This window comes from Thermobia domestica, chromosome 11 (assembly GCF_964235325.1).
Source record: "Thermobia domestica chromosome 11, izTheDome1.hap1.1, whole genome shotgun sequence".
Classification (NCBI taxonomy): Eukaryota; Metazoa; Arthropoda; class Insecta; order Zygentoma; family Lepismatidae; genus Thermobia; species Thermobia domestica.
The window spans coordinates 87,307,647-87,334,314 of record NC_137464.1 but is presented as its reverse complement, the minus strand read 5'-3'; the positions used below and the strand labels follow the sequence as shown (position 1 = coordinate 87,334,314).

The 26,668-nt window shown below is 35.4% G+C and overlaps 1 protein-coding gene across 3 annotated transcripts in view; it reads left to right on the top strand.

The window, feature by feature from the left end:
- The window catches only part of Klp98A (kinesin-like protein 98A), a 289,085-nt gene that overhangs the window by 14,067 nt on the left and 248,350 nt on the right, over positions 1-26,668 (top strand). For all 3 annotated transcript variants that reach the window (XM_081730769.1, XM_081730768.1, XM_081730767.1), the window contains exon 2: positions 11,980-12,049. In XM_081730769.1, the coding sequence (XP_081586895.1) occupies positions 11,980-12,049 (70 nt within the window). The remainder of the gene's footprint in view (positions 1-11,979; positions 12,050-26,668) is intronic.

Sequence of the window (26,668 nt, the reverse complement as noted above, 5' to 3'; positions counted from 1 at the left end):
TTTTCTTTGGTATCAGGTAGTGTAGTGCGTATTTTTTAGCTGGAATTATTGTTTTCTTGACAACTCATTTTTTTCTTTCTTAGGCAAGATACCGTATGTGTATATGCAATTGTTATGTTTCTTTTCAATTTAGCGTCCCACGTTTATACCCTATAGGCTAAGGAGACGGATAACACTGGTCAACACTGAAAATGATTCGGAGATAAAACTAACCAATTCTTACTAATTTTAGGGTGCTGATAACGAATATGAAATTAGTTTTTGAAGATTGATTCGAGTTTCAAAGAAATACGTTATCACCCGATGTGCTCTGCTGTGCAAATTAAGGGTTCATGGCAACAGGAGTTGTCTACTTATTTCAACAAACTTCCATTGTTTGGCGGTTAATTTCATTGCTATCCTCAGGGTGGGTCCTGCGGGTCTTGACACCCCGACTTGTTTGTAAATTTAGTCTAATTTCAGGGTCAATTTTACAAATTTTAATATAATTTAGCTTCAAATTGTATTTGGACCTCTGAAAAGCTTAGGACCCCTCCCGAAATAAATTCCTGCGTAGTCTCTGGCTATCCTATTGCTCGCACTTCGTCGCTAACAAAGAAATATCAACCACTTCACGGTTTAGTTTGTATTGAAGAGTTTGCTAGAGAAAACATGTTGTGTAACGTTCTTTTGTAGTTATAATTTGCCATGTCGGACGTAGTTGTGAGATATTGGGTAGGGGGGTGGGTGCTGTTATTATTATTATTATTATTATTTATCGTTCTATGACTATACTAAGCAGAAACATGTCTCGTAAATGTGTTTGCAGTGCAGAACAAATTGTTGTTTTTAACGAAGTGAAGCGAAAAGTGGAATTTCGCTCCTATTATAAAGAAAGCCTATCACTTGTACTTTGGATGTAAAGTAGGAGATGTGGATAAGAAGTGAGCATCATATATATATGTTGTAATACTTGTTCTACAAATTTGCTTGACTGGCTACACGGGAAAAGGACATGCGTGCCATTTGCAGTTCCAATGGTATGGAAAGAACCGACAGATCATACTTCAAACTGCTATTTTTGCATAGTTCTTCCAATTAAAGGTCTATCAAAATAAGAAAAAAAAAGTGGACTGCTACTTATTCAAATATTCCTTGAAATGTTCGTCACTGTGCCACACTCTGAAGAACTAAAGGTTCCACAACTTCCCGTACCTTACTCCAGTGTTTCACCCGATGAAGAGCAAAAGGCGAACAATGTCGACCCACATTGTCAAATTCTGCTGCAGATTCATTGTCTTCCACCGATACTAACTTCACAAAAGCAAAATATCATTATCTATTTACCATATGATACTCAACGTGAATTAAGTTACCTGGGGTTGTCAAAAGTGGCGCAAAACTGCTGACATCCAAACTCAAGAAGTGGGGAGCTTATTCTGAAGATCTAAAAGTGTTCGTGTTTTGAACACCTTAGTATCCCTAAACAGTATTTTCAGTGGAAAGTGACATATTACGTTGTAATAATGTAGGCCTAACTGGTCTTATGAGTAGACGATAATCTCGATGAATGGCGGCTATTCATAGACGTATCAAAACTATTCTTCAAATATATTTTGCGTAAACTTCCACAAATTGCTGAAACTAAAATCTGGTAAGAACCTTTATTGTCACTCAAATTCGCTAAGTCCTCAATGATCCTGAATTGGATACGGTGTTAGAAAATGAGGAGAGGATTGCATGAGATTCTTTCCGAAAAGTGGTGACGAATGGTTTGGGAAACGAGCAGTCTCGGAACTATAAGGAAGTAGAGGTGCACCTAATACCCTCTACCAAGCAATAGGGTGTAAAGTATCACTAGAAATGCATATGTTGCACTCCCACATAGATTTCTTCCCAGAAAATTGCGGAGCAGTCATTGATGAACATGGGAAACATTTCTTCCAAGTTATATCTATGATGGAGAAACGATATCAGGGCTATTGGAGCAACTCTGTTCTTGCCAATTGTTGCACGGGAAATTTCCCAATTTTACCCCAGTTTCCCCTTTTCTCGTACAACACACACACACACACACACACACACATATACATATATATATATATATATATATATATATATATATATATATATATATATATATATATATATATATATATATATATGTTTGTATATTATCATGATACCATTTGAAAGCCTGTTTTATTCTGAAGAGAATGACGTATAAGTCATGATACTCAAATAAATAATACTGTTCGGATTCATTTGATTTTATAGTTACCTCACTTTTTCCTATGTGAAATTTGGTATTGTCTAACAGAACTGAGAAATATTTTTTCCGTCACAGCTGTTGTAGGTATTACAATGAAACTTGGCACATGTATCACTTATAAGCTACAGTAGTTTTAAAGGTATATTATATTTGGATGCCTTTAGTCGAGGCCGTTCCAGGGGGTGCTACATTTGAAAAAAAGGGATTTTTGGACGGGAAATTCCCAATCTTACCTTAAATTTCCCTCTTCTTATACATCATGTACACATGCGCATTGTACCATTTGCAAGCTTGGTTTATTCTGAAGTGAATGACATATGAACCAAGATAATCGGATAAACAGAATTGAAGCAATAGCTACTTAAGTGAAAGACCAAATAGAAAATTCAAGAATGTAAGTGTCAGCACTACATAACACACATTTCTACCAATTACACTTAAACTCGAACCAATTCATCAGTTTTATTTTTATTTTCGTATTCAGCATCCTCATTTGCATAAGAAAATGTACTTTTCTTTTCCGAAGCATGAAAATTTAAATTTTGTTGTCCAGTGTAATTAGTGAAAATGAATGACCATGAAAGGAATTGATGGAGTGAGGATAAGAGAGGGACAGCACGAAAATCCAAGGACACGATGCTATCCACTACAAACTTTACGTGATCTGGGATCGAACCAGGAATCCTTCGCACTTGAGGTGACTGCTCTCTCGCTGGGCCACCGTGACCCGTTTATTCTGTTGTTTATTCATGTGTCCATACAAAACTGATAACTTGATCATTCATCTAAATAAATACTAGTTGTTCAGATTTTCCCTGTGGACAATATACCTTTTAATTTTGTATTCGTTGCGCCGTAGTGGCTCTGTTCATTTATTCCCCGTAGTTATTTTTGTTGATTGATTTTTTTTTTTTTTTTTTTGGAAGTTAATAGGGTGTCTATCGGTCACGTAAGTCATGAAAAAGTCACGAAATCAGAAAACGATCATGAAAATCAAGAAAAAGCCACGAAATTTAGCTTTTTGATCACGATTTTTTGTTTTATCTGTACAAACGTAAATATAAACTGGAAAATTTGTTCTATGAGACGTCAAAACACCACAAAAAATGACTGTGATCGGTTTTAGATGCTACCAAATCGCAAGCAAAGTACACTTCTATTGCATGCATGAAAATTCGGCCCGATTCGCACCCAAATTCGCTCTTGAGAATGTGACTAAATTTTATGGTTTGGGAAAGAAAAAGCCACGAAATTTAGTTTTGGAATTTTAGTAGATACCCCGGTTAAGCTATCTTCGTTTTTCATTTTATAATGCAAAAAAGAAAACTGTTATCCTTGAAAATAATGTAAACAAATCTCCACCCAAATTGAATATACTGTAGATCAATTTCAAACCGAAACGTCAAAGATAATTGTTAAATCTCAAGGGAGTGACCCCAAAATTCATTATCCAAGAAATATAACTGTAAGTGGAAAATCCCACGAGTTAAATTCCTTAGCCGTGACCGATTTCAACTCGAGCCATTGGAAAGAAACCTTATATCTCAAGGAAAACAGTCATGTTTTCATTTCTTTTTCGTAAGTTTTGGATGTGGGAGTTCATTTTATTTGTAACCGATTTAAACAGCAGGTATGATTTTTGGGAAAAAAAAATGTAATGAATATTGTTCACGAAAATACAAAATGTATGACAGCTAGGCCAGAAAATAGGTTAGAATTCTGGCATAAAGTTCAACTTTTTGATCGTCTGCTTATTATTTATTTATGCCGCTATTTACTGTTTTATGGAAGTGCATACAAATACATGGAAGTGCGTCGGGACCGTAATACGGCAAATTGTGGAGGCGTTAAAATATTAAATAATACTTTTGATAAAATGGATACTTTCAAATATTTAGGATCAATATTAACAGACGAAAATCATATTCACGAAGAAATTAAATGTCGACTAAAAGCAGGGAATTCGTGTTACTTTCGGTTCAAAATCTCTTGTCGTCGCGAGTTCTGTCGAGGAATTTGAAGCTTAAAATATATAAAACGATAATCATGCCTGTTGTTCTGTATGGTTGCGAAACATGGTCGCTTACTCTGAGGGAAGAGCATAGACTGAAAGTATTTGAGAACAGGATCCTGATAAGAATATTCGGACCCAAGAGGAACGAGAATGGGGAATGGCGGAAGCTTCATAACGAGGAACTACATAGTTTATACGGTTTACCCAACATTGTTAGGGTCGTCAAGTCTAGGAGGCTTAGGTGGGCCGGTCATGTAGCTAGAATGGAAGAAAGTAGAAACGCTTTCAAAGTCTTGACTGGTAGACCCATAGGAAAACGACCATTAGGAAGACCTAGGCGCAGATGGGAGGATAATATTAAGATGGATCTCGCAGAGATAGGAATACAAAGTAGAAACTAGATGCAATTAGCTAAGGATAGAAGTCAGTGGAGAGCTTTTGTGAACGCGGCACTGAACCTCCGGGTTCCATAGTCCATAGAGTTAGTTAGAGTTAGTTATTTACTGTTTTATGATACGAGCATATGAGTATCATAATTTAATTACGATTAATCGTAATTATCATAATTACTTGTAGAGAAGTGAAATAGGTGTTCTCTTACAATACCACGTTTATTATTCAGTATTGCAAACTAAGGATGTTATAATATAACAAACATCCAAAGTTTGGAAGCCTCTATCACACATAGAGCACAACGAAGATGGACAAGACAATGTAGGCCGACATCGGAAGTACCTTAGAGCTGGATACTATGGTCATGGTATGACTTGTTTTGAATGAATAGCGACGAAGTTACAAGGGCTTGAAAATTTGATTTTTTTCGAAAAGCTTTATCAGCTTAAATCTTGTAATTGCCAAAACTTGTAATCACACCTACTAAAAGTTATTACCTATAAAAGAGAAGGAAAACAAGAATCAATTTAAATATTGTTCAGAAATACGCCATTTTCAGCAGTTTTGCGAACGTTATCAATGTTTATCATATCTCCGGAACGGTTTAAGATATCGAAGTGCTGTAAAAGGCAAAATGATTTGTTTGCCAATTGCAAACCACACAAAGTAATTGGATTTGATACTTACCTAAGCATGTTTTCGAAATAAAGCCTTTCGAAAATATTCAAATTTTCAAACTCTCGTAACTTGGTTGTTGTTCATTCAAAACAAGCCATACCATGACCATGGTATCCAACGCTGAGGTACTTCCAATATCCATTGTCTTGTCCATCTCCGTTGTGCTGTATGTGTGATAGAGGCTTCCAAACTTTGGATGTTTGTGCTATTATAACATTCTTAGTTTGCAACACTAAATAATAAATGTGATATTTTAAGTTTTCGTTTAACATGTTGATTTGGAACATGTAATAATCCGACGTAGTGCCATGTGAAAAATATAACTATATTGGGATGGCAACACTGTATACTGGGTGGTAGTGGTTAATACGTAAAACGATGTCCCCCTCCTTATAGTTATTTAGTGCAAAGTTTCGCTTTTCTCCCTCTTCTGGTTTCTTTGTTATCACGGATGCTCCCGATAAATTGTCCACCCTGTATATATATATATATATATATATATATATATATATATATATATATATATATATATATATATATACAGATGGTGATCAGAAAAATGGAAACACCTGTAGTTGGCAACACGTCAGATGTATGGGTTGGCAGTGGTGTCGTGGCGCCCGCAGCGCCGGACCGCTGGGGGTGGTGTGTTACGTCGGTCTCCATACTACGTCAGGCGCAGTGGAACAGCAGTGTCCAGTGGCTGCAGCAGACGGAGGTAGTGTAAAATGGGAGACCTCTCAGACTTTCAAAGAGGGCAAATTGTTGGTGTGCGGTTATATGGAGAGAGTGTAACGGCAGTGGCTACTGTGTTAGGTCTGTCGCGTGGGACAGTGTCGAAGGTGATGACGGCCTACCCAACACTCGGGAAAGCCACATCGGGGAAGCGGAACAGTGGGCGGAAGAAAATCATGAGTGACAGGTCACGCCGGGTATTACAGCGCATTGCCACGCAGAACCGTCGTGCCACTGCGGAGCAAGTGACGGAGGAACTCAATAAGCACCTCCCCCACCCTGTTTCGACAATCACAGTCAGCCGCAAATTACATGACATGAACTTATGGGATCGTGTTGCACGGGCCAAACCGCTCATCAGGGACCATAATGCTTTCGCACGCCGCAAATGGTGCCGCGACCATGCATCTTGGACCGTTGAGGACTGGACGCGTGTGATATGGTCGGATGAGTCATCTTTTACCCTATTCCCAACCACGGGCCGTGTTTATGTGTGGAGAAAGCCCAAAGAAACTTATGATCTGCAGTGTCTCCGACCAACTGTGAAACATGGCGGTGGCTCATTGATGCTGTGGACCGCCATATCATGGTTTTCATTGGGTCCTGTGGTCACACTTAGCGGACGAATCACTGCCAACGATTATGTCGCAATTTTAGGAGACCACTTGCATCCTATGGTCCGGATGTTGTTCCCGGACAATGACGCCATCTTCCAGGATTATAATGCACCCATTCACACAGCTAGCGTTGTTGCAGCGTGGTTTGAGGAACATCGGGATGAAGTTCAACACCTCCCCTGGCCCATCCGATCCCCAGATCTCAACATAATTGAACATCTGTGGTTCGTCTTGGAAACACGACTCCGGCGACGATTTCCACCTCCATCCTCTCTCACAGAACTGGCCGATTCCCTGCACGAGGAATGGTGTAAAATTCCACTTGCTACCATTCACGACCTCTATGCCTCCATCCCACGTCGCATCAAGGCTGTTCTGAAGGCGAAAGGTGGCCCGACACCATATTAATCTGGTAAGTTGCAGTTTCGTTCAGGTGTTTCCATTTTTCTGATCACCATCTGTATATATATATATACAGTGCAGTCTCTTTAATTCGAAGTCCGAGGGAACACGAAAAAAAATTCGAATTATCCAAAATTCGCATAATGTACGCCAATAGATCACAAACGAATCGGCTTACTTTTTTATCATTACCTTTAGTTCAATTAGAAAGAATTGCACAAATATTTCGTACAAGTCATTTGTCATTTGCTAGTGGAAGACAGGGTTCAAGGTTGTTGGAACTTCTACAGAAGGGATGAACACTTCTAAGTTATTAAGGAGGAGAAGAGATGCATACCAACCACCTTCAGTCGGATTCTCTACAGCAGGAGGGAGTTCAGCGGAGGTGGTATCAACAAACAAAGCTTTTTCTTTCCCACGGTCGCCTCTGGATAACAGATAAAATGCATTATTCTGTTTGCAATCTGTCGAACTCTGCAAATTTTTCCACTGTAAATACTTCGAATTATCCAAACAGGAGGTTCAAATGTTCGATATACTCACAATTTTTTTACCATTGCCTTTAATACAATTTTCAAGGGGAATAAACTTTTGTACGAATTATCCAAGTTTGAATTAAAAAGAGTCCGCTGTATATAACTATACATATACCACATTGATTTGATACTTAGCCTTCCATTCCAAGCGCTGCTATCGGCTGAAGGAATTCCACTCTCTTTCGCTAAGGCTCTCTTGCTTAGCAACAGCTGAATCCTTATTGGCTCAACGCGTGGGTGTGTAGCAGGTGTGAGCTTTAGTTCATATTTTTGCCACGGCTCAAGACATTTTGGCAGCACTTTAACTAACTAACTCTATGGCCTATGGAACCCGGAGGTTCAATGCCGCGTTCACAAAAGCTTTCCACTGACTTCTATCCGTAGCCAATTGGATCCAATTTCTACTTTGTATTCCTATCTCTGCGAGATCCATCTTAATATTATCCTCCCATCTGCGCCTAGGTCTTCCTAATGGTCGTTTACCGATTGGTCTTCCAGTCAAGACTTTGAAAGCATTTCTACTTTCTTCCATTCTAGCTACATGACCTGCCCACCTAAGCCTCCTAGACTTGACGACCCTAACAATGTTGAGTAAACCGTATAAATTATGTAGTTCCTCGTTATGAAGTTTCCGCCATTCCCCATTCCCGTTCCTCTTGGGTCCGAATATTCGTCTCAGGATCTTGTTCTCAAATACTTTCAGTCTATGTCCTTCCCTCAGAGTAAGCGACTACGTTTCTCAACCATACAGAACAACAGGCATTATTATCGTTTTATATATTTTAAGCTTCAAATTCCTCGACAAAATTCGCGACAAGAGACTTTGAACTGAATAATAACACGAATTCTCTGCTTTTAGTCGACATTTGATTTCTTCGTGAATATGATTTATTGCTAGATGTTTCTGCTTATATATATATATATTGCTAGATGTTTCTGCTTATTCAAAAATAGACCTACACGTAGTGACACAGAAGTAGGGCCATATCCACTCACTTTTTGTCATTCGAAATCCTGGGTTTTCGTGCTTACATAGTAATTTCATAATCTGAATATTAGCTAGTAGCAGTGCATGTTGTTTATCAGGAAGCAGGTAAATTAAAGGAAATTATTTCAAATATATCAGTCTTCCGGCTTCAGGTTTGCGAAACTGAAATAATATGACGTCTCATTCCCTCATTGCCAGTGATCACCACGAATGAAATATTTATTTTCTAAACAACAAATAAATTGTATTTACTTTCTAATTCTTAAATACTGTACAAAGCGAAACAGGGAAATATTAATTTCAGGTTTACAAACGGTAGAGTACAATACATATTTGAATATTTTCAATGAATGAATATAAATAAAAAAAGAGCAATAGTTAAATAATATGTTGAATATTACGCATAGATCAAGTATTTTAATTGAACTGAAGTTCGTGTACTCTGTGAAATGTTTCCCTCTGATAATGTACATTTTGTATATTTATAACTTTCGAAGTTACATTAAGTTTTATAGAATATTCACCTTTTTATTGTCGTACATTACTTTTAAGTAATATGCTCAACTACTTACAATTGAATATTTTTGTGTTTTACTCTCAGTAAATACATTTCTGTTAGTAGAGAATGTAAGGGAAGATCCAGTATATGTCCATCGAACAGAAGTTGATCAAGATGGAAAATTCTCTGCACATATGGCTACAAGCTTTCTTTGGGGGGAAGGAGGTTTTAAGCATCCATTGAGAACAAGATCCTGAGACGAATATTCGGACCCAAGAGGAACGGGAATGGGGAATGGCGGAAACTTCATAACGAGGAACTACATAATTTATACGGTTTACCCAATATTGTTAGGGTCGTCAAGTCTAGGAGGCTTAGGTGAGCGGGTCATGTAGCTAGAATGGAAGAAAGTAGAAACGCTTTCAAAGTCTTGACTGGAAGACCAATCGGTAAACGAACATTAGGAAGACCTAGGCGCAGATGGGAGGACAATCTTAAGATGGATCTCGCAGAGATTGGAATACAAAGCAGAAACTGGATGCAGTTAGCTAAGGATAGAAGTCAGTGGAGAGCTTTTGTGAACGCGGCATTGAACCTCCGGGTTCCATAGGCCGTAGAGTTAGTTTATTATAAACGGACTAAGAAATATAAGTACATTCATAAAATGAGCATTATTCTAAATGTAGATGATTATTTTTACTTTTCAAATATCGTGACATTTGTGCTTATTTCTTCGTGCCAACAGCTCGTTAATGTGTACACTAGGTAATTTATATTGTGTATAATTCTCCGTACGGTGGATTAAACAGTAATGGTGCTCGCTGAATTATGCAGTTTTTGTGTTATTACTTCACTTAGAGGTGTGGGTTCTGTAGAAATAAGTTCCTTAGATGTTATTTACACTTTGTGAATTATTAGATTTTATTCGTAAATTTTCTAAGTAAATACCCCCATACTATTAGTCTGTTCATCTTCCTACCAACTTTGCTTCGTTCCTTGTTCTTGTTTTTACTGTGCTTCACAATACATCTTTCGCTTCACGCATTTGTATAGAAACATGGTGATCACAATAATAACGAAAAAGAAATGACATCAGTATTTCAGTCTATTAAGACATGTTCAAATTCATTGGAATTCCCCGGAAATCCTCTTCACATATGCACCGTATCACATTTTACGTGTTAAACTTGCCTTCATTTGCTAAACTTCATAACTTCGTACAGAATAGTTCTAAAGAAACGTATGATAATGTAAAGTTGAACCTCTTGGGTGTGGAATTTCCAAAATTCGTGCACGGGAATATATATTCTTAGTCTTTGTACGGGAGATTTACTACGCTAATTTTCAAATTTAGGTCAGAATAAACAACAGCAAAAGTTCTTCTATATTTCTGGAGGATTCCTCTCATAGCTTGCTCCACCGTTTATGCTGTTAGTTTCGTGGAGCCAACGAGTTATGATGATAGACTGACTGCCTGTGACCATTCGGAAATTCCAGAGAAAATATTTGAGATATTGATCCAGCATTTTTTTTAAACCATTGTCGGAACGTTGGATATTGAAATATATATATATATATATATATATATATATATATATATATATATATATACTCCACTCGTTTCTTTAATCAGCATAGATAAATATAATCTCACAGTAAATAAATTATAAAAATAGCTAATACTGTATATATTTATTTTTATCTTTTCTCCGGTATTGCTAGTAGCAAAAATAATAATCGTGTCTATTCGCCATCTTGGCACTTTACAGAGTCGTCAAAGATTGAGATTCCGAAGTTAATCAGATCATTATATTATATGCAAGCTAATTTTTAAGCATCACTAGAATAAATAAATAATTAAAAAGAAACTTATAGTTATTTACATATTCATACTTTGCTACTAGGATTATCGTTAAAGATGGAGATCCCGATATCGAAAATTATGTTTCTAATGGATTATCGCTAAAGATGGAAATCCCGATATCGAAAATTATGTTTCTAATACCAAAATCGTAGGATTATATTTACTACGCAGAAAAATAGAGAGTACTGAAAACTACTCTTTCACGCATGGATTATTCTAATTTTGGCAAATGGTTTGCAATAAACTGTTTTTGATTTCAAGTTGGGTGGTTCCGAATTCAAATCCTGTTGGAATCATTGGAATTTCGATATAGGGTTACTACTTCTAATAAGTTTTTCATTCACCAAGTAAGTTTATCATTCAGTTTTTCCACATACAAATAAATTAAAATACAAAGAAATAGTTTGTGACATTTTCTGTGTTTCAGAATGTCAAAATATATGATATTACAGTTAATAAATTTAAAAATAGCTAATGTTTATGAATATTATGGTACTGAATATTATGAATATTATCATACTTATATTCGTTGAAAAGAACATGTCTATTGCTGATACCGAGTTCGGTTACTAGTTCTGGGATCTTAAGATCTGAGTAGTTCGGCCACCTGCGAGAAAAAAATCCGACTGTACAATCAAACAAATGAACAAAGGAATCATAAGACAATGTTAGTTTCAGATGACCTTCTTTAATATTTATGATTCCCAGTTCTTTTCGTAAGCTAACCAATTCTCCTGATCATCAATCCATTGCCCTTCACATTCGTTTTAATTCTGTGGGCACTTGTTGTCAAGTACAGTTTCTTCGTAAACAGTAACCTTTTCTCCCCCCCCCCCCTTCCCCATACTTTTTTTCTGTACTTTATTTCATTTTGGTTCCTTTTTCTCGTATTTTTTCGTACTCACATTTCAAAGACAGTATTTATATACATAGTTTTTCGTAAGTTAGTATAAAATGGCTGGTTGCTTTGATTAAATTATTATTATCGTTTCTTGTTTTCAGAGAACTGGACATGGATGCCAAGCTTATCATCCAAATGGAAGGGAAGAAGACAAGAATAATTAACACAAAAGTAAGTGTAATAAGTTTTGTGGAGGTTATGGCTTTTTTTTTTTTTTTTTTTTATAATTCTTCATTTCAGACATTCTTAGAAGACAAGAAAATGTTTTGATGGGGAAAGAGAAAAGAATATGGTTTCGAGTTTACAATGGATTTTCTTTTACGATCTTTATAACATACTGTTAAATTAAGTGATTATGGCAGAGGTTTAGCTGTTGCGTTCTTCAACAGACTGAAGCTAAATTCTCAACTTAGGGGTTTTGAATTATTCCTGCTCATTATTTGTTTCTACACTTCCAAAGATATTTTGTTCAAATTCTGTAAAGTAATATTATGAATGTGTAATCTATCCTCGTTCATTTCTTGGTAGCGTTATGGCTAGAGGTTTGCATAATTGCACCGAACACCATATGCTGAGTATAAATTCGTGTAGATGTTCAGATCCCAATCTAGATTGTAAGTTGTTGAGACCTTTTTATAAATCGTGAATGTCTTGGTTTCCATTTTGTCTAGCATTGATAATGATTGGAAGCGCGTAATATAGTCCGATAAGTTCTTTTTCAGTTTATTTCCAACAACAATGTAGGTCATTATTCCACGCTATTTTTCTTTGTATCCCTCAGTCTGTGTAAAAGATATTAGCACATCTTTTTTAACCTCGGTATTGTATAAGGAGGAATATATATGTATATAGCAAAATTGTAGTGTTAGTTATACAAGATGATGAAGATATGAATTTACATGGATACTTAACCTTGAAATCTACTACAACTAATATGAGATACGTTTTCCATTCACTGACTGTGTGATAAACTCATTCGCATAAAGTTGACCGTTGCATGATTATGAGGTCAGTGGTACGTGTGACGGTCGCTGTGTCGTCGACTCAAATGACTGCAAATTAGGTTCTGAGATTTATATTCAAGATATTCTACGGGTCACAGGTCACAACAACTAGATTTATTGTGTAATAAAAAAAGGATTATATTTCACGCGAAGTGGATAAAATTTATTTCTTCATTTTATGTGTTTAATTCCAGGAGTGTATTCACTCTACATATGCATGCTATTACTTTGGTATCTCACTGATTTACATTAGTGAGATAGAGCTGAGTAATAGTAACGATTTCGGTCTGTAATGAGTTTTTCGGATTCGATTTTCAGTTATATAACTATGGTTACTTGATCGTCTGAGTATGAAAATATTGTGGCAATCATAGTGGCATATATAGCTTGCCTTTCTTAATAAATTGATGTATAAAAAATATTTTTCCATCTTATCTGTTTCTAAGGAGTTCATTTAGCAAAACTGTATATAATTTCTGTCCATCCGCCCATCCGGGAGACCTGAAATGTCAAGAACTACTTTATGGGTCACTACCAAATTTGGTCATTTTTTTTTTTTTCTTTGTGAAGTAATCCTAACCTTCCAAGAATATATTCCGTCTTCATCTTCTCTGTACTAAAACCGGAAGTGGCAGGATACGAACCACTTTCGATTTTAATGGTAAACTCTATTGAGTGAAAACGGTAATTGATAGAGAGAAGCGCTTTCTGGCAGTCGATCAAGCGTTGCAAGAATACATTTTATCTCCATCCTTAACTCTGCTAAAATCATAAATGGTAGAAATCCATTTCAACTTTCTATTTTAATAGTCTATTCATAGTAAAAACGATAGGAGGTAGCGAAAAGCAGTTGTATAAAATCGATTTAGTGTTCTAATGTTAGATATCATCTTCTATCTTAATCCACTAGTCAAACCGGAAATGGCAAAAATCAGTCATTTCCAGTTTTAACGTTGATCACCATAGAATAAAAGCCGTAATAGATAGCGAGAAGCAGCTTTCTGTAATATATTAAGCCTCTATATTCCATCTTCACTAATATCTTTACTTAAACCGGAAGTAGTAGAAACCTAGTACCACTTCTGGTTTCAGTATTAATGGAGAAAATATCAGTACCACTCCCGGTTTCAGTATTAATGGACAAAATATCATCCATACGAACCAAACTTCTTCCTGTTACTTGTTCAAATGTAACATTTCTAAGTGTCACTTCTGTTTACTTACGCACAGTAGGTCAGCCCGTATTTGTTTACATTCAAGTGCGTCACGTCTTACTAGTTGATTATTCATGTCTGCGTCAGTTTAACTGAAATGGTAGATGTTAACTTCTATAGCGAGCTCACATTGGAACTTTGGTGTCTGAAGTTCTGTTCCACATCGCACTGTCTAATAATCCAAGATTTTATGCAGTGCCGCCTTTAATTAGAGTTGTAGGTAATTTGATCAATAATATCAATATAATAACCGAATATGACCGTCCTAAAACTAGGGCTGTGCGAGAGTTTCGAATTTGAGTATTGAAAATCGATATCGAAAAAATATCGGAACTTGATCGATATATCGAAATATTAGTCATCAAAATTTTTCTATATTTATCCATGTTTGAAAATATTGGTTGCTCAATCGATATGTCAAAATATCGCACAGCCTTACCTAAAGAGCTACCCTCTTCTTTCCAAGAAATGAACATTAGATCTGATATTAAATTAATGGATTGCGTATAATAAACTAGGAATAATGGTATTCAGCTAATAATGAACCACTGCACATAGGCCCTCTTAGAATTATTCTACAACTCAAGTTCGAGTATGGGTTGATACACAAGCGTAGGATAACACTATTTAATTGATTCCCGATTTTACGTACTCTGGTCACTTTATATAACAGGGTGGAAAAAATCATGATTAAAAAAATCTTTTTGTTGATTTTTTAAAATTTAAATCGATTTAAATCAAATCTTTCTCCTCGTATAATACAATCCCTATATCAATCCCAAACAATGTTTCTTAACCCTTTTAAATTATGGCTGTTTTTAAAGGCAAATTTATAGACTTCCAGTCAAGCAGCTACAGCATCATCCATATTTATCCTAGGATCATGTTACATACATCACTCTCTTTAGAATAGAATAGCTTTTGAAATGGTAACATTCAGATTTTCCTATCATGTCCCTGAACCGGGAAATTTTGAGAGTAATCGGCATTTTTTTACTTTAAAAAAAAATTGATCCCCTCTGGATTCCCCTGTGTTAACGCACAGATCTCAAAATCAACTTGGAAATACTAAGGGATGTACTAAATATGTGTACAAAATTTCAGGCTTCTATCTTGAGTAGTAAGGGTGAGGAAAATATTTAACAATGAGCTGAGAACATTCCCACAATACTCCAGATGTAATATAAAAATTTCCTCAGACATCCCTACTTATCCTAGGATCATGATTTGTACGTGATTCTCTTCAGAATAAAACAAATTTTCAAACGGTACTCTTTAAATGTCTCCATCATGTATCTGCGGCGGGTAAATCACGAAAAAAGGGATTTTCTGTTAAAAATATCTTCTTTTTTTAAAATTACCTCTGTGGTCCCCTTTTCCTGTTTTAAGGCAGAGATCTGAAAAATACTCAGGGGTGCACTGAGTAAATGTGCAAAATTTCAATCTTGTAGGTGCAAAAGTAAGCCCGCGAAAAATATTCCCCAAATACCTCAGATTCCCGCATAAAACAAGATCTCAGGTAACAGTTTCCTGAGACATCCGTATTTATCCTAGGAGTATAGTACGTATATCATTTTCTTCAGAATAGAACAGCCTGTCAAACGGTACCATTCATATGTCACCATCTGAGGCGGGAAAATCACGAAAAAAGCAAATTTTTGTTAACAATATTCTTTTTTAAAAACATTTTTACCCCTCTGGACCCCGCTGTTTCCACGCAGAGATCTGAAAATATCTGAAAATTATTAAGGGGTGCACTGAACGAGTGTGCAAAATTTCAGTCTTCTAAATGCAAAATGTAACCCGCCAAAAAATAATAATAATATTCATAACAAAAAATATCTTTTTAAATTTATGACGTCATCACACACTATGCCTCAACGCAGAAAGGCGTGAAAGCATATGTAACGTGTTCAAAAATGCTTCCAGTCTTGAAGAAAACAAAGTAAAAAGCCTTATTGGTACTTTTTAAATCGAATAATGAAGATTCTACCCTATCATCTAAAAATAGATGATATAATTTAAAAGGTTAGGCATAAGGAAAAAGTACAGCAACGTTTATCAAAATGACACTTTTTTCCCACAAAAATTACTGATATTTGGCAGGGGCCTATTTTTAAGAACTCAGAACTAGCTTGCGGCATGAAATACATAAATTTCGCCTAAAGTTATAAAATTAAAAAAAAAAAAAAAAAAAAGAGGTGGATAGGACCCCTCTAAATACACCCTATTATCTGAGAACAAACAAACAGACACGCACAAAAAAGAATTTTTGTCTTAAATGTCGATGGTGATTTCCCCGTTGGAATAGTTAACGATTTTAAAACCCAAACCCAATGTTACGAAAGTGGGCCGCGGTGACTCAGTGGTAGATCGTTCACCTCTGGTGCTTGGTGTCCCGGGTTCGATCCCAGCCCCCGCCAAGTGAACTTTGTGGTGGACAAACACCGTGTGCATGGGTTTTCTCGGGGTTCTCCCGTTTCCTCCCACTTTCTTCATTCCACCATTTCATTCATCACTCATCATCACTCTCTCCTTTACCCTAACCGGCATAACCGTGGGACGTAAAACTCAAAGATTTCATTTTTTCATTTTCCAATGTTACGAAAAGAAGAAAGCAGGATTGCTCCGTTACGTGTTCAAAAGGGGATTTTCCCTAATCATCCTCTGCATGACACTTATTTTCATACTATACTGTACATTTAAGTCTCATTGTATTATGATTATTAACATCCATAATCGAAATAACAGAACAGAAACGGGATTTTACTTATTTTCACTTTAAATTAATTTATTTCGGAATTCGATTGAAATCAACGATTTTTATTTAACAAATCAAGTGATTTAAATCTTGATTTAAATTGTGATTTAAATCAGAGTGATTTAAATCAATCCACCCTGCTCTATAACGATTCCCGATAATATGTGTGACCCTACCACCACTAGTTGTAAGATAGAGTGGATAATGGGAGTATGTACCGTACTCCTAAAGACTAGTATACTCGTATAGTTAATCACTAGTTAGAAGGATTTGCAGTGGGCTCATTTCGATAGCCCACAACAATCAAGAGCTACTTGTAAGATGATTGCTAACACTCTTCCGAAGATATGATAGAATACACCCATATCCCAGTTGTACTGATAGAGGGAGCTTCTGAAGCGACTAGGAGTCTACCAGCATATCGTTGACATCGGAGCGGTTCGCTTCCCGCAGCAGAGTCAGGAGGAATCCGAACACCACCAGGTACCGTATCCCATGATTTGACCACAATTAGCCAATCCATCCATTTGAGTATAGTTTGCAGCACAAGAATGTAAGAGTTTTGTTCATTTCTTGAGTTTCCAAGAGAAGAAAGTATAAAAGTGGATGTCTCTATGCTGGCGACAGCATAATCATAGCTGACTCAGTAACAGAACATTATCGAAACGGAACATAACACTTCACTAAAAAAATACGCTTGTTTTCTTTGATGGTATCTCCCTGTTTGTCTAAAAGATAAGCATAACACTGTTCTAAATTTTCAAAAGTTAACGGCGGGTAACACAACCGTGTCTTCTCCCGTTCAATCTAATTATGAATTACACGAGGAATCAGGACCATATGTAGCTTTAAAAAATAATAAAAATAAAAATCTTTATTTCTTAGCGGACTCTTCAGCCTTCGTGAGCAGCTGTTAACAATCTTGAGACCGAGTCCAAAGGCGCTTTATACATGCGAGGAATCTCACTAAGAATATACTGAACTCGTCCATGGGATGGGTGTTGCGAACTTTCTTCAGTTTCGTTTGTTACCTTGCGTGGTCATCTTGAAGTTTCATTTCTTTGTATCTGTCTTAAATTTTCATCCAACCTTCGTACTATGAAAAATGAAAAAATATCTGTGCAGGTCTTAGCATTTCTGTGTTCTCCAGCACGGTATCCGGAGTTCTATTTACGTAGTCCGCAATCTTTTTCTACGCACTGCACAACATAAATCAGGTTTACATACAAGAATCAACGAGGCACACCAAACCGTTATTCCTCTCAAAAACGACAGTAGTAATATGAACCCTTATTGTAACCAACCTATTATTATTATTATTATTATTATTATTATTATTATTATTATTATTATTATTATTATTATTTAAAATACTATTTTCAAGAGAAATCTAATCATGGATTTAGTGATAATTTATGAACATGCATTAATCGGGTACCGCATAAATAGCTTTCTGTACGTTATACGAAACATCACTGTAGTAGTAAAGAAAATTCTTTGCTTTTTGTATTGTTTCAATAACTGATGAAAACACCGTACATAAAATAAAATATCACAAAGAATTAAATATGGTACAAGCATATGTAACACAGCAATTGGGATAATAATAATAATTAGTAATAATAATAATAACATTAATAAAGCTCTGCAATTAATTTCTTCGCGTCACACTTATCACCTTATCGAGACAGACTTATTTTCTAACATTGGCGTGACGTTGGGGATAAACATAATTCCCTCCCTAGACAGTAATTTTCTTTTACTTTATTATTATACAGATAATAATGCTGCTGCATTTAATCACTGTTCCCATTTTTAGTGACGTTTTAGCAAGATGTAATAATCAGGGTGGATTGATTTAAATCAGTCTGATTTAAATCACGATTTTAATCAAGATTTAAATCACTTGATTTTTTAAATAAAAATCGTTGATTTAAATCAAATTCCGAAATAAATTAATTTAAAGTGAAAATAAGTAAAATCCCGTTTCAGTTCTGTTATTTCGACTATGGAAGATAATAATCATAGTACATTGAGACTCAAATATATGTACAGCACAGTATGAAAACGAGTATCATGCAGAGGATGATTAGGGAAAGTCCCACTTTCAACGGGTAACGGGAGAATCCTGCTTTCTTCTCTTCGTAACATAGGATTTTTAAATCGTTAACTATTCGAACGGAGAAATCACCATGAACATTTAAGACAAAAATTATTTTGTGTCCACGTCTGTTTGTTTCTAGATAATAGGGGCGTATTTAGAGGGGTCCGATCCCCTTTCCGAAACAAAAAAAAAAAAAAAAAAATAAAATAAAATAAAAAAAAATAAAATAAAAAATAAAACTAGGCGAAATTTATGTACTAAATACATAGAAGTTCCTCGGGATCGTAATACGGCAAATTTTGGATGCGTTAAAATATCGAATAATACTTTTGATAAAGTGGATTCTTTCAAATATCTAGGATCAGTATTAACAGACGAAAACGATATTCACGAAGAAATAAAATGTCGACTAAAAGCAAGGAATTCTTATTATTATTATTCAGTTCAAAATCTCTTGTCACGAATTCTTTCCAGGAATTTGAAGATTAAAATATATATGACTGTTGTTCTCAGGGTGTCTACCAAGCAAGCGTAATTAAATTCCTTGACTTTCCCTGACAAAATTATAATTTTCCCTGACTGTCATTCTTTTTTTTCTTATGTAACTCATGAAAAGTAACTTATATTTAAATCATGAAAATGAAATCTTTCAATTTTACGTCCCACGGTTATGCCGGTTAGGCTAAAGGAGACGGTGATGATGAGAGATGAATGAAATGAAAAAAGTGGGAGGAAACGGGAGAACCCCGAGAAAACCCACGAGCACGTTGTTTGTCCACCAAAAAGTCCACACGGCGCGAGCTGGGATCGAACCAGGGACCCCAAGCACCGGAGGAGAACGCTGTACCAGTGAGCCAGCGCGCCCCCAACTTATATTTATTACCTGTAATTTATGACTATTTTAGTGACATTCCTTCATCCCTCACAGCCTGGGAAAGATTTTTCCCTGAAACAATGAAATTCCCTAACTTTCCCTGACCTTGCAAATTCCCTGACGTTGCTTGACTGGTAGACACCCTGGTTCTGTATGGTTGCGAAACATAGTCGCTTACTATGACGGAAGAACGTAGACTGAAAGTATTTGAGAACAAGATCCTAAGACGAAAGTATTTGAGAACAAGATCCTGAGACGAATATTAAGACCCAAGAAGAACGGGAATGGCGGAAACTTCATAACGAGGAACTACATAATTTATACGGTTTACCAACCATTGTTAGGGTCATAAAGTCTAGGAGACTCAGGTGGGCAGGTCATGTAGAAAATAGGAATATTTTCAAATTCTTAACTGGAAGACCAATCGGCAAACGACCATTAGGAAGATCTAGGCGCAGATGGGATGACAATATTAAGATGAATCTCGCAGAAATAGGAATACAAAATAGAAACTGGATCCGGTTGGCTAAGGATAGAAGTCAGTGGAGAGTTTCCGTGAACGGCATTGAACCTCCGGGTTCCATAGGCCATAGAGTTAATTAGTTAATTTTAGGCGAAATTTGTGTACTTGACATGTGTTTCGTGCCGCTGGCTATTTCCGATTTTCTAAAAATATACCCCTGTCAAATATCAGTAACTTTCGTGAAAAGAAAAGTTTCGTGTTGATAAACCTTGCTGTACGTTTTTTCCTTAATGCTTATGGAACATTGTTTGGGATTGAAATAGGTTAACGATTGGGGATTAATTCAAAATTAAACCAAAATACTTTCACTTAAATGGCATAATTGTCATTTAATATTAATTCCTAATGTTTTTTCTCCAGTTCGCGACTTGTATTATACGAGGAGAAAGATTTGATTTAAATCAAAAAAATCGATTTAAATAAAAAAAATCAACAAAAATGATTTTTATTTAAAAAATCATGATTTTTTTGCACCTTGGTAATAATGGCATTGTACTAGAAATACAATTTAGCGTTTGAGTCTGTCAGTGATTGAACTGTGTGAATTACGCAAAACTACATTAAATAGTGGGAAAGTGTTAAAATTCACAGTGGGATAATAACGAGACGTGCACCTGGTTATAATTTAATTTATTATTCAAAGCTAACCTGCGAAACGTGTGTGGGTTGAGGCAATTTTAAATATTTACTGTTTTGTTTATATATATATTTTTCCTTTTCCAACTTGAGCAATACTGTCATGTTTGTGTTGGCACGATTTTCTACACTACTCCGAAAAGGTTCGTTGTGTGTCCTCTTTATATTCTTCTTAGTGACCCAGAGATAATGAAGAAAAGTAAAGGTTCATGTGTTAATCCATGGAAGAGCGACAGTGCAAGTGTTAATGTTGTTTCTTTAATGCGGTACATTTAATGTACTTATCATGTCTTAAAATTTATCTGGAATCTGGAACTCGTGTTAACAAAGGTTGTAAATGATTTAGCGATAATTGCGCAATAAAACGCAAATTTTGCGATGCGTTGACGCAAACCCGGACGTAATGAGGTTCTGTGTATTTGTATCCATTTGTGTGTGTTTGACTAAGAAATATCTATACGTCTTAATACACTATCAAATATTTTAAAAAAGATAAGTAACGTTACTTGCTTGTTGGTATTTCTTCATTCGACTATGTTCATACAGATAATTCCATAGAGTTTACGTATAAGTAGTGAAGCTCTTCCTACATTTGCAGTGTTATCGGAGTGAAGCAGACAAATTCGATGCGTAGATATTACGTGCAAGTTTGTATTCCACCATGTCTGTTTTGGAATTTATTTTAAGTTGTGGTAAAACGCTGATATACTTTCCTGCTCTGAGTATACAAGGATTCCTCCGTGTCTTATAATGTAGCCAATCATCCTGCTTGTTCTTTTCGTAATATTAAATATAATCCTTTTTTTTCCTTCTACTATTTGCAATACCATTTAATACCATTCCATCTACTTTTCAATATACTTATATAGCACCACATTTCGAAGCTTCCAATTTTGGTTATTCCTCTTTTAGAGTTCATGCCTCTTATCCGTACAACACTGCACTCCATAACTACATGTGCTTCCATCAGCCTTTTTTAAACTTCTTTGTCGATATTTAAGATCAGGAGCTTTTATTTTACTTGGATTGCCTTCTTCGCATGAACTATTCTGAATTTTACACCTGATTTGCACGAGCTTTATTTTTGTTACATGACAACCGCCACTGGAATAATTGTATCAATGGGGATGAACGTGATAATGATAGGTAATTTAATGCAAAAGTGATACTAAAGATATGAGTATAGTACTTTTGAATTTTTTTTGCAATGTTTAGTGTAATGTAGGATAAGATTCCTTAACGGCCTAATATTGGAAAAAATTAAATGAAATCTTTGAGTTTTACGTCCCACGCTTATGCCGGTTAGGCTAAAGGAGACGGTGATGATGAAAGATGAGTGAATTGGTGGAATGAAGAAAGTGGGAGGAAACGGGAGAACCCCGAAAAAACCCACGAGCACGGTGTTTGTCCACTTGGCGAGAGCTGGGATCGAACCCGGGACCCCAAGCACCAGAGCACCCGGGACCAAGCACGCTCTACCACTGAGCCACCGCGCCCCGCGTGTAAATGAAGAATATTTTAAGCATTTATTTTTCATAATTCTTGAGTAGGCCTACCACATGTATGGACAGTTGTAACCTATTGTTTTGTGTGTAAACTATTAAAGTCGTATTTCCATGTAAGTGCTTCTGGCGACTGGTAATTATTCTGAAGTCGTATTAAGAAGATCTCCTTGGTGAAGACTAGAGTGACTTTTTCTTTTGAATTAATAAAAAGAAAAAAAAAGAAGAAACCGTTTCCCGTAACTTGAACGAATTCCCTAAGGCATCTTAAGTAATTTAATTGTTCATAAAAGACATGGAGCAACTTTATTATGCATCTCATATATGACCTAGAATTTTGCATATCTTTGCAAATGTAATGTGAACGAATGTTCATTTAAACAGCTGAATATGTGATAACTTTTAACTTATTATTTTAACGCTGTATGAAATGAATATGATCATTAGACGTGTTTTATTTAATTTAATATCCGTATATGAGATCAATCCGTGTTAGTGGTGTTACTAATACAGTATTTGTTATTTGCGATTTCATTTTCTTTTGTCTGAAGTCAGTAAATTCCCTTTCTGAGACAAATCACAGAAACTTCTCCAGGAAAAAAATAGGCAAAGAAAATATTAAAAATCAGATATGAATGCCTGTGTAAAATCTGTATTCCATGGCTGTCCGCACGGGGGCAAGGTGGGGTAGTTACCCGCCTTTGAATTTTCGAAAGGTGTTTAGTTCTTGCAAATACATGTCAAAACGTTTTGATTTGCTCTCACATAACGTAGTACTTAATATATTTATAATAAATATTATAGTACTATACTTTATTTACTATAGTTAATAAGAGTATGTGCGTAAAGTAACTTGTTTTATATGATATATGCACACTTTCGTTTGAAATTCCTCCAGGAGTCCATATTTCATCGTACGGTCCACTGCACGTTTTTGTCTGAGTCAAAAAGTTCTAAAGATATATAAATATATTACAGTAAAGGAATATTGTATTACCGCTTGAGTGTTATTGTTGTGCAAAAACTTCATCATAATATGATGTAGGGGAATGAGTTAAATTAAAGTTGTAAGATTTAATATCAAAGTTGAAACATCACAAGTTAAAGGAAAGCAATGTGCTACAGTAAATCTATAGATATGTTGCTAAAAGCAGCGTTATTTTAAATTTAGTTCGGGGGGGGGGGGATTCTCCTCCGACATGCGAGTGTCATTTTTTATATCAGTGTTTTACTGTAGATTTGATCAAACAATATGTGTTTATCACACTTAAGGAAGGGGGGAATTATACCTTCTCGTCTGCCCAAATGATACCCCTGGAACATTTCCTTGTAATTACCGAGAAACAAGATAAAATTAATCATTGAATAACACTCATTCTGTCAGTAGGTTTTAGAGCTCTGCACCCGCATTACAGACTTGGGGAAGCACAAAACGTACTGCCGACAATTTCTATAGATTTCACAAGGAGCATCTCTCTAGCTTGATGTAATATGTGGTCTTTGAAGGAGAGAAAGAATGTAAATAAAGGTGTTTATGGGAACATTTTCTGACATTTTTTTATTCAGGCTGTACAAAGGCATTTCAGAACAAATGAATGAAAGAGAGCTAGAAAGCTTGTAAACATGGTTCCTGTTTTTTCCATTTGAATGGAAAAAGTATTTTAAGTCAGACAAGGAGAGGAAGGCGAGTTGGATTGAGTACCAGGAACTAAAGTCGATCGAGACGTGTGTTTCTGAATGTATAAGCACACAGTTCAAGAGTTTGTTAGTAATTTGAACTTTAACGTTTTGTAACATTTTCTATGCCACGAACTGTACATATACTGTAAATGCAGTGTGTATCTATTATAAAGACTTAATAAAAAAAATCAGTCAAGGACGATTTTTTCCCTGTAATTAAGTACAAACTTATTAATTAATTATCTGGAAATCTTGAATAGGAGTAAAAAGACAAAATGTCAAACACATAGCGTCTGTAAAATTTGCTAAAACTATGTTATTTTTTTTTAAAAAAAAGTGTTACAAAACTTTATTCATAATTTCACTTTTTTTTTTTCGTCAGTAGCTCGCGCTCTCCTTACACTTCAACACGTCTTTCTTTCCAGGTTGGGAACCACAGTTTTATTTATATATGATTTTAGATAGGCACAAGCATGTTAATTCTACGAAGGATTTGCAATATGGTTATCTTGACAGATTTTTTTTTTTTCAGAATACGGTTATAATGTAAAATATTGTATGATTTTGTAATTCTTTCATGTCGTTCGTGAACTCTCCGAGTTCTTTCTAAGTAATAAGGAGCATGGTATCAATAGATGTAGCATGTACGACGAACTTTGTTCCCAAATAGACGTGTTACTCACGTGCTGTCGTTATTTAAGGTGACTGTACTAACAAATCTGTTGTAACAGACATTTAGAACATCGTTTTGATAACATATGTGTTTGGCTCGAGTAGCTGCTTTAGTATTATTGTTGTGCATGAGTGTTTACTTGCATGTGTGTAGATTACCACATAAAGGGAAAAAAGTTCTGATGCAAATATTTTTGTGAAAAGGAACCAACAAACGGGTGTAAGGTGAGAGTTACATAAGGCCAAATACTACAATACTACGGCTAAGCCGCTGGCACCTTATGATGTCCAGTCCTCAAGTTATCGCCTCCTTCGGTAACTCATATCAGTAAATACGTACACAAAAGGAACGAATCACTGACACCTGATGGCGACCTATTATTACCTTCAGTGCCTCATATTAATAGGTACCGATTCTCTATGCAAAGCTACAGATCCTGCAGTTCAAATATGCACACTCAGTTTTAACTTAAAATTTTAATAAGAAAGTTTTGAATGAAAGTCTAAAGTTAATGTAATGTTACTCTTTTCCTTTCAACTCGCTCAGTTATTTAAATACGAATAGAACTTTTCAAGTATAGTGTCAATTACAAAATCTGATAAATAATCTTTTATTGCTATCAATCGACAAGAGCAATATCATTCGACAGAACACTGCTCTGCTTCCTGTTGCTTCGCAAGTAGTTATTGTATAGACATGTAGATTGCGGAAACGTGCTACTGCTACCTATGGTGCCATTGCGGGAAGTACACGGGGAGTGCTCTATTCGATTCTACAGTAGATATTCACGTCACTAGGAGGTGGGAGTTCATTATATAAAAAAAAATGTCGGTTATAACTTATAAAATGACCTGAAAAGCATGAAAAAATGCTCTAAAATTTGTGAAAAATGACGATTAAATTTGTAACTGTAACTTTTAAAAATTACAACCAACATACCTAATGATTGGTATTGTGTCCGCGATACCAGAAAGAAAATTACGTAGCTTCTTCAGTTGAAATATATATGTTTGATTTTAAACGCAAATAATTAAATAAAATATAAATTTAAACAATTCAATAAATAAGATAAATACAGCAAATTATCCAGCGTAAAATGTATTGTTTTCCCGCGTCTTAGCCTTAGTATGGTGTGTTTGTATGGTTTGCGCATCACAACACAGATAAAGAAATTGTGCCGCCACGCAAATCGTGTAATTATTTCTTATAATCAAACAAATTGTGTATGAAAAATCGGAAAGTGAAAATCTCTCACATATATGGAGGGAGACTTTCTAGGCACGTTGTTTCTTTCTATTAAAATAGAGACTGTAAAGAACTATTAAATTTAAACGTTAGAAATTATTTTTAGAATGTTGAAAACACCTAAAAGTTATTTTTTTTTGAATATTTAATGAAAATGAAAATTTGAATGTTTCTCACATACCGTACTTTACATACGGTTGTAATACACGACCAATGTCTTGAAAACATAAGAATAAAAACTAATATCTGTAGTTCAGATCTTTTTTATTTTGCTTGTAAATTGCCATACTAGGAGAAAATGTATTTACTCAGTGCAAAGTCTCGAGCATATTACGAAAAATAAAAAGAATGACAAAAAATACCGAAGCTTATCAAAAATGAAAAAAAAAAGTACTAAAACTTAGGGAAAATGATAAAGAAAATAAATAAAAGCTGAGAATTGGCAAAATATGCAAAAGTAGGTTCTATGCACTTTAAAATTGCTATTTTTGGTTTTAGAGCGAAATCTAATTTAAAGTGTATTTGATGGGCATTGCATTCGCGATACCAGAAAAAAAGGACATTTCGTCAACTT